The sequence below is a fragment of the Bidens hawaiensis genome, unplaced genomic scaffold, assembly GCF_021521415.1.
Source record: "Bidens hawaiensis isolate Kalapana, Puna unplaced genomic scaffold, B.hawaiensis_p1.1 tig00003004_1, whole genome shotgun sequence".
NCBI lineage: Eukaryota > Viridiplantae > Streptophyta > Magnoliopsida > Asterales > Asteraceae > Bidens > Bidens hawaiensis.
This window is the reverse complement of record NW_027491161.1, coordinates 851,656-867,271: the sequence shown is the minus strand read 5'-3', so window position 1 is coordinate 867,271 and position 15,616 is coordinate 851,656. Positions and strand designations below refer to the sequence as shown.

Sequence of the window (15,616 nt, the reverse complement as noted above, 5' to 3'; positions counted from 1 at the left end):
TTATTTGAGCGGCCGAATTCTGTTGAGTAGAACCTGAAAACTGTCCCGGGGGTCTCTCATTCAATTGTCTGGCAATATCACCAATGGTTTGTTGCATGTCGAGCATAGCTGATTGTTGATTCTTGAAAAGCAGATCATGCTCGGCAAGAGTCTTTTGAGTGGCTTGATCTCTAGTAACGATTTGCTGCATCATCTCATCCAACTTTTTACTCATATCCGGCACATTATTCGAACTTTGACCATTGGAGCCATCATTGTTACGCTGTCCCTGATTTCAGTTATAGGATGCTTGGAACCTAGGTGGCCCACCGGCCTGACGCCAATTCGAGTTACTTTGACCTTGATTCTGATTCTGATTCTTGTAGATGTTCCGGTTCTGATTGTTGGTGTTGTTGTAAGCATTAGGGAACCTGTTCTGACCAGCCACAAAATCAACATCCTTATTATTCATCAACGGACACTCTAGCATGCCATGACCCCCTCTACACATCTCACACTTATCCACCATAGCCTTTAACTCTTTTATCTCTCGGGTGAAATTCTCCAAAGAAACAGCCATACAAGTATCTAGATTAACCTGGTGCACACCTCGAGCAGATGAGGATGTACTGGTGGCGGGATTCGAATTCCCGCCTCGTGGCTTCTTCGCGTACTCAGATTGCGCGAAACTTTCAAACATCTCGTTACACTCGGTCACATTCTTCTTATCCATCAAATTGCCCCCAGCAGCTGTGTCAAACCTCGCTTGAGCCTCATAAGTAAGCCCATTGTGAAACTTCTCAACAAGGGCGCAAGGTGTGAGCTCATGTTGTGAACAACGGGAAAGCAGACTCTTAAAACATTCCCAAGCTTGGTAATACGCCTTATCCGGCTCCTTGTGGAAGGAGTGGATCTGATCACGGAGGCGAGAGGCCTTAGCAGGTGGAAAGTACTTCTTGAGGAATGCATTGCGAAGCGCCTCCCATGTGGTGAATGTTCCAGCAGGTTGCGAATCAAGCCAAGAGGCGGCACGACCCGAAAGTGTAAAGTGAAGGAAGATCGCATCCTCATTAGTGCAAATTGACCGTTTTGAACACATGAGTCAGACGGTTGATGTGTGCCGGTGCATCTTCATCTTCACGACCATGAAACTGGTGGTGTTGGGTGATGTTGGTCATGACATAGGATGGGATCTGCCACGAGTTAGGGTTATTAATGTCGGGAGCGACAATGGGTGAGTGATCTCCATGGAACCTTCAAAAGCTTGCTGGTACACGGTGCGGTTATTCTCAGCCATTGGAACGGGTCTAGGACTTGGTGGTGGTGAATTGGCGGGTGACGACTTTGGTGAAGTATCTACGGTGATCGGTTGCTTTTCTGACGAACTTGCCTCGGACTTCAATGGTGTAGGTTCAAAACAATTCAACGGCGGTCCTTGCGAACGAAGATTTGGCATATACCTACAAAACGCAAAAGACCGAGTAAGTAGTTTCTAATAAAACGAAAATAATAAAATCAAATTAGTAATTAAAAACAAACTAGTCTTAATTAGACTCCTACGACTCAAACAAAACGTAAAGCAAAACAAGTAGCACGTATGTAGCAAGTAGGTCCAATCAAAGCTAATAACGCAATTACCAAGAGTCCCCGGCAATGGCGCCAAAAACTTGATGTGCTTGAAGTAGTTTAATAATTATTAACTAAATTAACTAAAAATAAACACTAATTAATACTCTAGACTCTCTAAAACTTGACTAAATTACTAACCGGCAAGTGAACCGATCGACTCTAGTAAAGCTAAGTAAGTCCGGATATCGAACCCAGGACTCTTTAAATTACGTTTATTAGCTAATTAGACTCGACTACAAAACACAACTTATTAATTATATTTGTTTGGGGGGTTTTATTTAAAATACTAATTTAATACTTTTATTAAAAACTAATTAAGAAAACAAGTAAGTTAAACGAAAGCAAAGTTCATTAAAATAAGATGATGATGAGAAAACTACCTATGCTAGAATCCCTTAAATTTCAGTAATGAATTGACTCGGGAAAATATTTAGTTATGGACTGGGATCGTAAATTAGACACTTTAAAGAAAACCTGAACAGGACCCCTGACCCTTCTCAAGAGACATATATGGATTTCTAACAAGTTTTAACACACACCAGTATTGAAAATCAAGTTCCCTTACGGTTACCTAATTAATTATAATCTAGTTCCTTTATAACAAATTCCTACCTTACAGCGCGGAAATCAAAGGCAATTTACTCTATTTAATTGATTTGATAAACAATAATAAATAATCAACCTTAGACGGACTTCTTACGAAAAACTAAATCTAGCAAGATTAAGTAGTAAAGAGTTATCAATAACCTAGCACTCTACAGATTTTAGGTTAGCAGCACACTTAGGTTTATTTGAGAATATTATTCCTATGACCTTATCATGACATCAATCATAAAATAATCAAAAACACTAAGTAATTGACCTAATAGCAATCCTATCATATGACAAACAATAATCAAGGAAAACTATGGAATAAAACTCATCAAACAATCCTAAGCATCCATATGCATCAATTTAATATAAGTAAATCTTTTACTAAACCATAAAAACCATAACGATAAACAATCCCAAAGTCAAATCAAAACATCAAAGTAGGTTCATCTTAAGCCTAGATAGTTCATGCAATTTAGCCTTGCATCTTAGGTTTAAACAAAATAAGCAAATAAGAATTCATGGCGTAAAATAAACGAAAACGAAATAAACAAAAGATAAAACCCGTGTTCTTCATCTTCAACTAATACGCGGCGCTCCGCCATGTGGGGGGGGGGGGGGGGGCTGGCCAGCCTAGCCGGTCCGCTTCTCTTCCTGGTCCGGTCCGGTTCGTTTCTTGATCCTTCGGTTCTCCGGTTCGGCTTGTTTTTGCTCTTTTTTCGCCCTCTTTTCACCGAAATTAAAACCCGAAACCTAAAACATAAAACCATGTTAGTAGTATACAAATATTACTTAAACCGAACCAAACTAATAAAATAATAAATAAAATGTACACTGGATTAATATATATTAAACATTATATCAAATATCCCCACACTTAACCTTTTTTCGTCCTTGAAAAAGTCTCATTGCAATGGGATCAGAATTGGTGAAATAAAGTTTTAAAAACATATATATTATCTTAAAAAATTTTTAGAACAATGCAAAACCTGTGATCACCGATATTGTTGTCCACTTAAACCCATGCCATTGTCTTTACTGGGACAAGTGAGATCCAACTATTATTATTATTATTATTATTATTATTATTATTATGTATATAATCTAATGGAACCCACAGTCAAGACCCGTTTTATTTTAGATTTTACCGGATCAAACCATCCCAACTTGACTTAAACCTCATAATAGCATATTAAAATATTGTTGCACATTTTTCATGAATAGCTAAGATGATCAAGGATATTGTTTATCCACCTAAATTTAAACATCAAAGTATACCAAGCAGCCATTAGATACAATTAAGGTTCAATTATTCAACTAACTGGCTAGTGTTCCCCACTACATGACATACCCACGTTATCAAGCAATACCTCGGACCCATTACCACACGTGATTTTACAAGTTTCCATCTGTTGGTATACATACATCGTGTCTCTAGTTGATCCTGTTCTTAATGGTATGGGACGCAAGTAAGAGGACCACGTATGACTAACAGCGGGATGATCACTGGATCATCAAGATTTTACTTCATTGTAATTGATGTAAGTGAGTGTAATGATTGCAGTAAATTGCAGGTTTATGCTTAAAAGATTTTATGATTTAAATATCCAAAGATACCCAAATGAACAACCGTAAAATGATCCGTGGTTTCCGAACCGGAGGCATCCCATCAATACAGGATTTAAGGCTAAAAATCCATGCGCCTATGAAGTGTTAACCACTAAACCTAGAAGTGCAAGTTTTAAGTTTATATCACCGGCTACAGGGTATACTTTAACGTTTAAACCTACCCAAGAATCGTATGATAGCGTATTCATATTTCTTTAAAATTCATAATTTTCTACAATCCAACTAAAAATGAGGCTTGAGTATGGCCGACCTTTCATCTCGTATTTTATACAGACTTAACATGTTTCCCACTTATTTTATCGTTAAAACCAACTATCAAACTGCCCTTTCATTCTCAAGGCTGAGCCTACCGACACATTCCAAGTTAAGTGCGTGTTCTTTAATTATATTTTATTATTAGTGGTTTGAAAAACCAATTCCCGATAAGTATCCTCATCTCCCATTTATACGCAAAAAGAAACAAAATCAAGGGACATTTTTAAAAACTTTTTTTTTTAAATAAAGATGACAAATCAAGTTAAAGACATGTGTTCCTATCCTCACACTTAAAATTTGCATTGTCCTCAATGCAGGGACAGAAACACGACTCAAAAATTAAAGAAAAAACAGAATAAAACCTAAAAATACAAAAATAAATAAGAACAAAACAAAGCTAAAAGTTAAAAACTAAAAACGAAGTAAAAAGGAAAAGACTTAGCTGATAATATGCGAGTGAAGTACGATGCTAAAGTCTTCTTCCATAAATGCCCACCATTTCCGAACGTGCTCAGCAACTAGTATCTTCTTCTCTCGTAATACGAACGGAAGCGGCAACAACAAACAATATCTAAAAATTCATCTTATCAACCTCGATAGATATTAATCATTCAAAGTATGGAACCAGACCAACCAACAAACTTGAATAAAAGCAGCAACTAAATAATAAGAAAAGTATACGGCTCCTGCTGCTCCATCCCCACACTTGAATGTTGCATTATACTTCAAGGGGATCTTCTCACTATCTTCCTTCAAAACTTTCAAAACTTTTAAAAACAAATAAAAACTACAAAATACTATGTTAGTGACTCAAGGAAAAATAAAAATATAATAGAAATAAAATAGGAAAGATGTACAAACTCTACCCTTGAGTATTCACTCAAGAACCATGTGTGACAATTCAGTGCGACGGATCGAGTGGAGTTTCAACCATCTCGATAGATTCTGCCGGTCCTCCAAGATAGTGCATTAAGCGCTGACCGTTTACCTTCCAAGATGTTCCATTATCCGGATTCTCCAACTCTACCACTCCATACAGGAAAACTTCTTTCACCAAATACGGTCCCGTCCACTTCGATCTCAACTTTCGTGTAAAAAACTTTAAACCAGAGTTACATAATAATACCTTGTCGCCTTTCTTGAACTCTTTACCGCCTTTCAAACGCCGATCATGTAAAGCTTTTGTCTTTTCTTTGATGTTCAACAATCAGGAATATGCTACATCCCGAAGCTCCTCCAACTCATGAATCTGAAAGTATCTTTTCCTTGCGGCCTCGGTAAGATCGACATTCACCGTCTTCAATGCCCAATAAGCTCGATGCTCCAACTCAACCGGCAAATGACAAGACTTACCATAACCAAGCATAAATGGTGTGGTACCCAACGGAGTCTTGTACGCAGTTAGAAATGCCTATAATGCATTGTCTAATTTTTCCAACCAATCCTTCCAACTAAACCCAACCGTCTTCTCCAAAATCCTCTTCACCCCTCGATTTGCATTCTTAACTTGACCATTCATTTGAGGATGATAAGCAGTAGAGGTACGATGAGTAACCCCATAACGAGCCAACGCTTTCTCCATGACGGTATTAGAAAAATGGGTGCCCCGATCTCTAATAATAGCTCTCAGAGTACAGAAACGAGTAAACAACTTCTTAAAGAACTTGTTCATCATTCGTAGCCAACGCTTAGGCTTCCACCTACTTTGACACATAATCAATAGCCAACAAAATATACTTATTACCGTTCGATGTGGGAAACGTTCCCATGATATCGATGCCCTAAACATCAAAGATTTCAAGAATTTGAATGGCGTTTTGAGGCATCTCATTCTTGGATGAAATATTACCTGTTCATTGGCACGCTTCACAAACTCCTCAGCATCTTTAACAACTGTCGGCCAATAAAACCCACTATCAAACACCTTATGCATCGTAGCATGCGCACCATGATGACCTCCAGTCAACCCCTCATGAGCATGCTTGATAATATCCAACTTTCCTCTTTCGTCAAACATCTCCTTAGAATCCGATCACCACCAATCTTAAACAAAAACGGGTCATCCCACACATACCTATTCACATCCCGGAAGAATTTCCTCCTTTGTTGCGTAGTCATACCCTCTAACACAAAACCATTAGCCAAATAATTAGCAAAATCAGTGAACCATGGCATACCTTGCTTCTCAGCCGCAAAAAAATCGATCGACTAGTGAGGGAATGTATCTCCAATGTCCTCCTCACGCAACACTTCTCTCCTCGGGTCTTCTAAGCGGGATAAATGATCGGCCGCTAAGTTCTCCGCACCCCTCTTATCTTTAATCTCGATGTCAAACTCAGAAAGTAGAAGAATCCACCGTATAGGACGAGGCTTCGCGTCTTTCTTATGAAAGAGAAAACGCAAGGCTGCATGATTGGTAAAAACGGTGGTCTTCGAAAGCACGAGATACGAGCGAAACTTGTCAAATGCGAAAACAACGGCAAAGAGCTCCTTCTCGGTGGTGGTGTAGTTCTCTTGGGCATCATTCAACATCTTGCTGGCATAATAGATGAGATGGAAATGTTTATCTCGCCTTTGCCCCAAAACCGCTCCAACCGCATAATCACTAGCATCACACATGAGCTCAAACGGCAAGCTCCAATCGGGAGAACAAAGAATAGGAGCACTTACGAGTTTTTCTTTCAAAAACATGAACGCCTTCACACACTCATCATCAAACACAAATGGTACATCTTTCTCAAGGAATCGGGTCATCGGGTGGGTAATTTGGAAAAGTCTTTGATAAATCTCCGATAAAATCCCGCATGACCCAAGAAACTCCTAATCGCCTTTGCATTCGTCGGTGGAGGAAGTTTACTTATAGTATCAATCTTTGCCCGATCCATCTCAATACCATCTCTCAAGATCTTATGACCTAACACAATCCCTTCCGTCACCATAAAATGACATTTTTCCCAATTTAACATCAATTTCATTTCGATACACCTCTTCAACATCTTCTCAAGATTAGCCAAACAATGATCAAAAGAATTACCGTAAACCGAAAAATCGTCCATAAACACCTCCATGGGCGTCTCTATCATATCCTGAAATAGGCCACCATACAACGCTGAAAGGTGGCCAGAGCATTACATAGTCCAAACGGCATGTGACGGTACGCAAACGTGCCATACGGAGATGTAAAAGTCGTCTTCTCTTGGTCTTCAGATGCAATGGGAATTTGAAATAACCCGAAAAACCGTTAAGAAAACAATAAAACTGCTGACCTGCCAAACACTCCAACATCTGATCAATAAACGGCAACGGGAAGTGGTCCTTCCGGGTGGCATCGTTCAATCACCGATAGTCAATACACACTCGCCAACCGGTAACCACACTCGAAGGGATAAGCTCATTCTTCTCATTCATCACAACAGTCATACCTCCCTTCTTTGGGACAACTTGGGTTGGACTCACCCATGGAGAATCAGAAATCGGGTAAATCATCCCGGCATCCATCAACTTCAATACCTCCTTCTTGACCACCTCTTGCATATTCGGATTAAGACGTCTTTGCGGTTGCACCATCGGTTTGTACTCATCTTCCATTAGAATCCGGTGCGTGCAATAAGAGGGCCTTATACCTTGAATATCGGAAAGTCTCCATGCAATCGGCCCCTTATGTTTTTACTTCAACACTTCAATCAACTTCGTCTTTTGTTCTTCCATCAGCTTGGATGACACAATAACGGGCAAGTTCGAGCCCTCATTGAGATACGCATACTCCAAATGTGACGGGAGTCCTTTCAACTCCAATGGAGCTGGTTTCTCCTCAGAACCCGCCTCACTCTTACAACTAATCTCATTCACCTGTATCATCTCGGGCAAACCCGAAATCTCAACCAACTCATCACAATCCGAATCGTCCTCACACGACTCACCCTCACCCAAATCATCACAATCTACCAAACCATTACTTCCCACGAGATCCGCATCACAAATATAGTTAAAACAGCTATCCACACCTGCAATAAAAGAATTAATAAAATAAACCGAATGGCACGGACCTGAAATCATCTTGATCACTCGGATGCTTCATCGACCTCGCGACATCATAAGTAACATTCTCATCACCAACCCGAAGCGTGATCTTCCCATCATACACATCGATAAGTGCCTCACTTGCCCCCACAGATACTCCTGCTCTTCTACGATCCTTATATAAGAAAATGCCCATACTCCCACGTATATTTCTGGTGTTTTGTGTGAGTGGGATACGGGATACGAGAGTGGTCAACCAAAGGTGATGGCCAAACTTCAACTGGCTTCTTCTCTACTGGCGGTGCAACTGGTGCGGTGTTCTGCACTTTTCCCGGTACTTCCATCCCGATCTTTTCATCCATCACCTCCTCATCTTCCACCTCAACCTCATTCCTTCACACCTCGGGACCCAAAACCCTGCCACTACGAGTAGTAATTGCCTTTATACGAGTAGTAATTGCCTTTAATAAACTAGACTTAATTAGACTCCTACGACTGAAACAAAACGTAAGCAAAACAAGTAGCACGTATGTAGCAAGTAAGTCCAATCAAAGCTAATAACGCAATTACCAAGATTCCCCGGAAACGGCGCCAAAAACTTGATGTTCTTGAAGTAGTTTAATAATTATTAACTAAATTAACTAATAATAAGCACTAAGTAATACTCTAAACTCTCTAAAACTTGACTAAACTACTAACCGGCAAGTGAACCGATCGACTCTAGTAAAGCTAAGTAAGTCCGGATATCGAACATACGAGACTCTTTAAATTACGTTTATTAGCTAATTAGACTCGACTAGAAAACACGACTTATTATTTATATTTGTTTGGGGGGGGGGAGGTTTATTTAAAATACTAATTTAATACTATTATTAAAAACTAATTAAGAAAACAAGTAAGTTAAATGAAAGCAAAGTTTATTAAAATAAGATGATGATGATGATGAGAAAACTACTTAGGCTATAATCCCGTAAATTTCAGTAATGAATTGACTCGGGAAAATATTTAGTTATGGACTGGGATCGTAAATTAGACACTTAAAAGAAAACTCGAACAGGACCCCTGACCCTTCTCAAGAGACACCTATGGATTTCTAACAAGTTTTAACGCACACCAGTATTGAAAATCAAGTTCCCTTAAGGTTACCTAATTAATTATAATTTAGTTCCTTTATAACAAAATCCTACCTTACAGCGCGGAAATCAAAGACAATTTATTATATTTAATTGATTTGATAAACAATAATAAATAATCAACCCTAGACGGACCCCTAACAAAGAACTAAATTTAGAAAGATTAAGTTGTAAAGAGTTATCAATAACCTAGCACTTTACAGATTTTAGGTTAGCAGGACCCTTAGGTTTATTTGACAATATTATTCCTATGACCTTATCATGACATCAATCATAAAATAATCAAAAAAACGAAGTAATTGACCTAATAGCAATCCTATCGTATGACAAACAATAATCAAGGAAAACTATGGAATAAAACTCATCAAACAATCCTAAGCATCCATATGCATCTATTTAATATAAGTAAATCTTTTACTAAACCATAAAAACCATAACGATAAACAATCCCAAAGTCAAATCAAAACATCAAAGTAGGTTCATCTTAAGCCTAGATAGTTCATGCAATTTAGCCTTGCATCTTAGGTTTACACAAAACAAGCAAATAAGAATTCATGGCGTAAAATAAACGAAAACAAAAGAAACAAAAAATAAAACCCGTGTTCTTCATCTTCAACTAATACGCGCAACACCAGCTGATTCTTCGACTCCAAAGCTACCAAAATATGCTCTCGGACTCCTCGAAACTCACCAAAATCATCTGGAACTTCAGGGTATGCTTAATGGTGAGTTTAGGGGTCTTTATATAGGCAACAGGTGTCCACAAATACGAATATCGGCTAACGAAACGAACATTCTGGAAATCTGGGCCGCCGTGCCGCAAGGTGCTCTGGCATGTGGAAGGGGGGCTGGCCGGTCCGGTTCTCTTCATGGTCCGGTCCGGTTCATTTCCTGATCCTTCAGTTCTCCGGTTCGGCTTGTTTTTGCTCTTTTTTCGCCCTCTTTTCACCGAAATTACAACACGAAACCTAAAACATAAAACCATGTTAGTAGTGTATAAATCTTACTTAAAACCGAACAAAGCTAATAAAATAATAAATAAAATGTACACGGGATCAATGTTGTAAAACTCCCGAGTAGGCGACCGAGTACTCCCCGATTACTCCCCGCCTAGATCGAGTACTCCCCGCCTCGGCCGAGTACTCCGTAGGTATTTTCCGAGTAATCCCCGATTACTCCCGAGTACTCGCAACTCCCCAATCGACCGCCTAGGACCGCCTAACGACTTTTACAACCTTGCACGGGATTAATATAAATAAAACGTTATATCAATTGACATTGCTCAAACACTCAGAGAATGCACAACTGCCAAAGCTCTTTAGGATGGTTTGGTTGAGAAATTTGAAGGGAACCTTGATATGAGGGAAAGTAAGACGGGTATGTTAAAGGGTGAGTTCAACATGTTCAACCACATTTAGGGGGAATCTATTACATCCCTTATTCATCGGTTTGAGACCCTCCACACCAAGATGAGAAGCGCCGACATAAATCTTAAGTACTCAGAAGTGAGCAAGAAGTTTTTGAATTCGTTTCCTTACACATGTAATAGTAGTGTCATGACTATCAAGACAACCACGAATTTGAATACAACACCTTGAAAGACTTAACGTCCACTATAAACTCGTTTGTGATGGATGATAAGTTGCGTTTGAACAAACATGTCATCTCATTGAATCATGCAGGTGTTTCTACGGATTCTGGTGTTGGCACGGTCTTTCTTAGCCAGTCTCATCCGACAGTTCATACTGTTGATGGCATGAGAGGTTATGCTACTCAATCTGAAAAGCATAATGCCTTCAAGACTTCAGCAAACCAACCAGCATCAGCATCCTCATCAAACTCGTTCCAGGATGCAGTGAACAAGGCTATTGAACAAGCACTTAAAGCTCAAAGGATCAGCAAGCCAGCCAACAACAACTCAGGGGGTTCAAGTTATTCACCCGCGCAGATTGATGACTCAGACATTGCCCTTTTTCATGCTTTCATGGCCAGTCATGAGGATATGATGCAAGGAAACCTTTTGCCACCATATTTCCAACAAGGAGATATTCCAGAGATAAATGAGAAGGATCTAGAGAAGATGGATATCAGATTCTATATGGCAATGACCGTCCATTGTGCCACAAACTTTATGAAGAAATACGACATGAATAGCTTTAGAATAGGGTTTTATAAAGACAAGCTCCGATGCTATAACTGCAATATTGATAGGGTCCATTCCGATCACAATTGTGGATCTTTTCACAAAAGCCTTCGATCGTGCCCAATTTTCACAATTTTAGAGGGAGAAATGAGTTAAGTTTAAATTACCAAAACTATTTTTAGTTTGTTTTAAGAAAAACAAAATTTGAGTCGCTTGACTTATAAAAAAGATTTTTATTTTCTTTTAAGAAAATCAAAAATGTTTTCCCATTTAGAGGGAGATCCTGTTAAGAAGGAGTCGGATAATTTAAAAATTACAAAATTTTGAGAAATTGATCCAATCTTTGGAAAATGATAAGATCTTTAACGATCCAAGCACAAGAAAATAGTAGATCAAAAGCAAACAAGATCATTGCTTGATATGTAGATTGGCTTGACAAATGAGTAAGTGTCAGAGTGATACAAACTTAAACTCTCTCCTATGCTAGTGGTTACACGAAGCGGTTGCCGACTCCAATAAAACTCATATCAATGAAGACAAAAATGTAAATAACATGTCATGCCCAAGCTTCTCTTTACCTGATCACAGTTGTCTTATAAAATCAAGTGTCAATTTAACTTTATTGTGTCAAGAAAAGCGTCAAGAAAAGAAAAGAAAGAAAAGAAAAAGAAAAAGAGTCGGAAAAGAAAAGAAAAAGAAAGTTCAAAAGAAGTTTGTCTTAGGATTTTTAACTTCTAATTTATTTCTTCCTTTATTTTGATTCAAGCCTTAGACTTTCTCTGTTTGTAGTCATATAAGATCTGATTGTTAAGGCCCTGAATCTTCTGCTTTGTTTTACTTTCTTTCTTTTTGTTCAATCTTTATACTTTGTCTGCGCGATAATATGGTATTATTCGACATGATGGTTAAGGCCTTGAACTTCTGTTTTGTTTTAATCTTTCTAAATAGAGTCATGTGTACAAAGTAAAGTGCCAAAAGTGTCAATAAGCTTACTATGATCAGATAATAAATGTTTAAGTCAAGTTGAGGTGATATGTGAACACAAATTATGCCCGAAAATACTTACCAGATTAAAAGGGGACTACACAAGCATTGTACCTAATTCATACCTTAACGTATCACTTTGACATCAAAATACTTGTTAAGTTTAAAGTGGACAAAATATATCTGCAATCGACTTTGGGTTTTTGACATAATAATATTGAAATATAAGTGCGATCTAGGACGTTATCAGGCAATATGATTTCATGTCATGATCTTTCTTGCAAAAATATTATTATAACTAGAAAATCTTGTAAATAGCTTTAATATAATATTAATTTCATCTTTACTCCCATATGTTTAATTTTTATTTTTTATTTTTATTTTTTTTATTTTTATGTTTTTAACTTGAAAAACTTTATTTTAGGTTATTTTGTTTTGTTTTACTTTTCTTTACTTTTATTTTTATTTATTTATAACTTTCACTTACTTTATTGTTTTACTTCCCTTTCATTTTCAATTGCTTTATTAAAGGACCCATTATGCAAATGTTGTCAATGTATGGACCAACAAAAATATATCTTGTATATATTTAAGTGTTTGGATCCGGTGTATAAATATTTTTCGGGTTTAAGTAAATATTTTCAGAGTTTAAGGATTGATAGTGTAAAATCGTTTAAGCTCGAGAGATTTTGATCCTATCGCGAGATAAGCTGACCCTATATAAAGGGGAAACCAAAATCTCATTTACTTATCCAGTTTCACATACTCCCATTCTCTCTCTCTCTCTCTCTAAAACCACAGTCGCCACCGCTTCTTTTCTAAACCCAAACACAATCACAAATTCGCTTTAATCTCTTGTCTCACACTTGATAATCATCTCAAATGGATCCTTCACCATCGGTAACATCTCCTTCTTGTTAATGAATCTTGTTCTCACTTTTAACGGTTCAAAACTGAACTATCGGAGAATCAAAGGACCTTATTGTGTTTGTTGTTGTCCAAATTGACGTTAGAACCTTCATATCGACAATATTATGAGCCTTTGGACTGAATCAATTTAAATTTTGTAGAAGTTTTGTCTAGTTTTTAGGTTTTTGAGGGTTTTCGGACCATTATGGATTCGATTAACCCTCATGATGCTTAAGTTAGTGCATAAAAGTTGCTCAGAAGTGTATGTTGGGTCCGAAAGAACCCAAATTTAAAGGTAATTGAGTTTTGGATAAACATAAAATTCAGCTCGAGCTTATTTTAATCGAATCGAGTTTTGATTAAATCGAATCGACTTTCATAAATTGACTCAATTAAAATGAAACTTGACTCAAATGAAAATCGACTCGATTAATATGAAGCTTGACTCAAATGAAACTAGATTACACCAAAACTCAACTCGATTCCTTTAAACTTGGAAATTTTCAAGTTTTACCCTCATGAAATCTAACTGAATCGAATTTATTACAGTTGAATTGAGTTTTCTAAACTTGATTCAATTAAAAAAAATTCGACTCGACTTGTTTATACTTGCCATTTTTCCTACGTTTTTTTTCTTACTTCTCCTTTTATATATTTCTTTCATTTTAAGTTCTTGTGTATAAATATACTTTGATTTATTGTTTGATTATAAGTCCTAATGGTTCTTTTAATGATGTATTTGCATCAACACAATAAGTACTGTCCACTCGATCTGCCGAGGAAGAGAAAACATCGAGTGTTTATTTCAATGATCAGAGGGCTTCGTGAGTGTCCACTTATGCATGCAATATCCGCTAATCCCGAGATTCGCTCGGGTTGGATTGAGGAATTTTGGACAAACTCCCGAACAGTAAAAGATGGTGACACTATCACAACAACAACCAAGGTAGTTGGAAAGAAACTAAGAATCACCAAAGCAGATGTCAGACGAGCCTTAACATCACCCCACACCAGTTGGATGATGTATCGGGGGATTTGATAAACTAAAGACTGACTGGGTCGGGGTAATGGCTTGCCTGACAAACAAGGTTGAATTCAACTACTCGAAGAGGTTCTTTGAATGCATGTGAGGAAATGTTTTCGCAAAGAACACTTGGATGATGTATCCAAGATTTGTACAACTGCTATTGGATGACTTGATGCTCTAGGTTACTAGGCATGTTTACAAAGATGGTTATGAGCTGCCTCCCACTGTGCCTCACCATGCTAAGATGGTAAGGCAAATGGTGTTCAAAGCTATGTTGAAACCACTGAGCCAAAGTAGGTATAGGTACCAAGGAGAAGTCCCTGGTACTAAGTTCGGTTTGTTTGCTGAAATCGAACCATTTGCTGAAGAAGAAGAAGAAGAAGAAGAAGGTGCTGATGATGATAGTGGAGATGATGATAATGACAATGATAACGAACAAGGTCACGAGCCTGATGATGAGGCCACTGAGACAGACACAGAGGTTGAGGGTGAACACAAAACAAAGAAGAAACATGACAAGAAAAGGAAGATCATTAGTAAGCCTACCGCTGGTGATCCTTCTCAACAGGAAGAGGAAGATGATGTGCCCGAACAACCCTTGAAACGTTTGAAGAAAGTGGGGAGATTCTAAGAAGACCATTTCCTCCAAAATTCCTACGTTAAAGGTAAAGTTTCCATCTGTTTCCACTGTGACACAAATCACCACACAACCAACCAAAATGACCACACCTTTACCAAAGACCACCACCAAGCCTCTCCTAAGACTTTAAAACAAACCACAGCTACCCTAAAAGGCAAACAAATGAAAATCCTTAAATCCATAAGCAAACCCACACACACCCCTAGAAGACTACATGGCATGACTCACTCGCTAACTCTCCTGACATCTCTCCCTCACAACTTGACCAAACAATTCAAGTCCTATCGTTACCCAAATAGACGAACCCGAAACCAAATCAATCCATACTTCATCCATCCGACAAACCCTATTACCACCCCAGACCACTTCACCCACTTCCTCACCCTTTAGATCATTAACCTTTAGGTCACCTACTTTTACCTTTCCACTTGGTGCCTCAACAGTCTGGTCCTCTACCTTTACTTCCTCACCCACTACCTTCCAAAGCACCACACCTACCTTTACTCAACCCACAATCGAAACCTCAACCGAACCCATAAGCCTCCCCTTAGCTTTAACCACGTCCCTTCCCACTCAAACCATAACAATGCCTACACAAACCACAACCCAACTGACACTCTCAATCACACCTCCCACGACCACTAGATCTCAAATCATTTTAGCCACTCCGTTGTCAA

The 15,616-nt window shown here is 38.3% G+C and overlaps 1 protein-coding gene across 1 annotated transcript; it reads right to left on the bottom strand.

Annotated features, from left to right (window-relative positions):
• Positions 1 to 5,290: 5,290 nt before the first annotated feature.
• On the bottom strand, positions 5,291 to 5,665 carry LOC143621962 (uncharacterized). Its single transcript, XM_077093228.1, has 2 exons — positions 5,546 to 5,665; positions 5,291 to 5,494 (listed from the first exon to the last, which is right to left on the bottom strand). Exons 1-2 carry the CDS (start codon positions 5,663 to 5,665, stop codon positions 5,291 to 5,293), a joined length of 324 nt encoding a protein of 107 aa, XP_076949343.1.
• Positions 5,666 to 15,616: the final 9,951 nt, after the last annotated feature.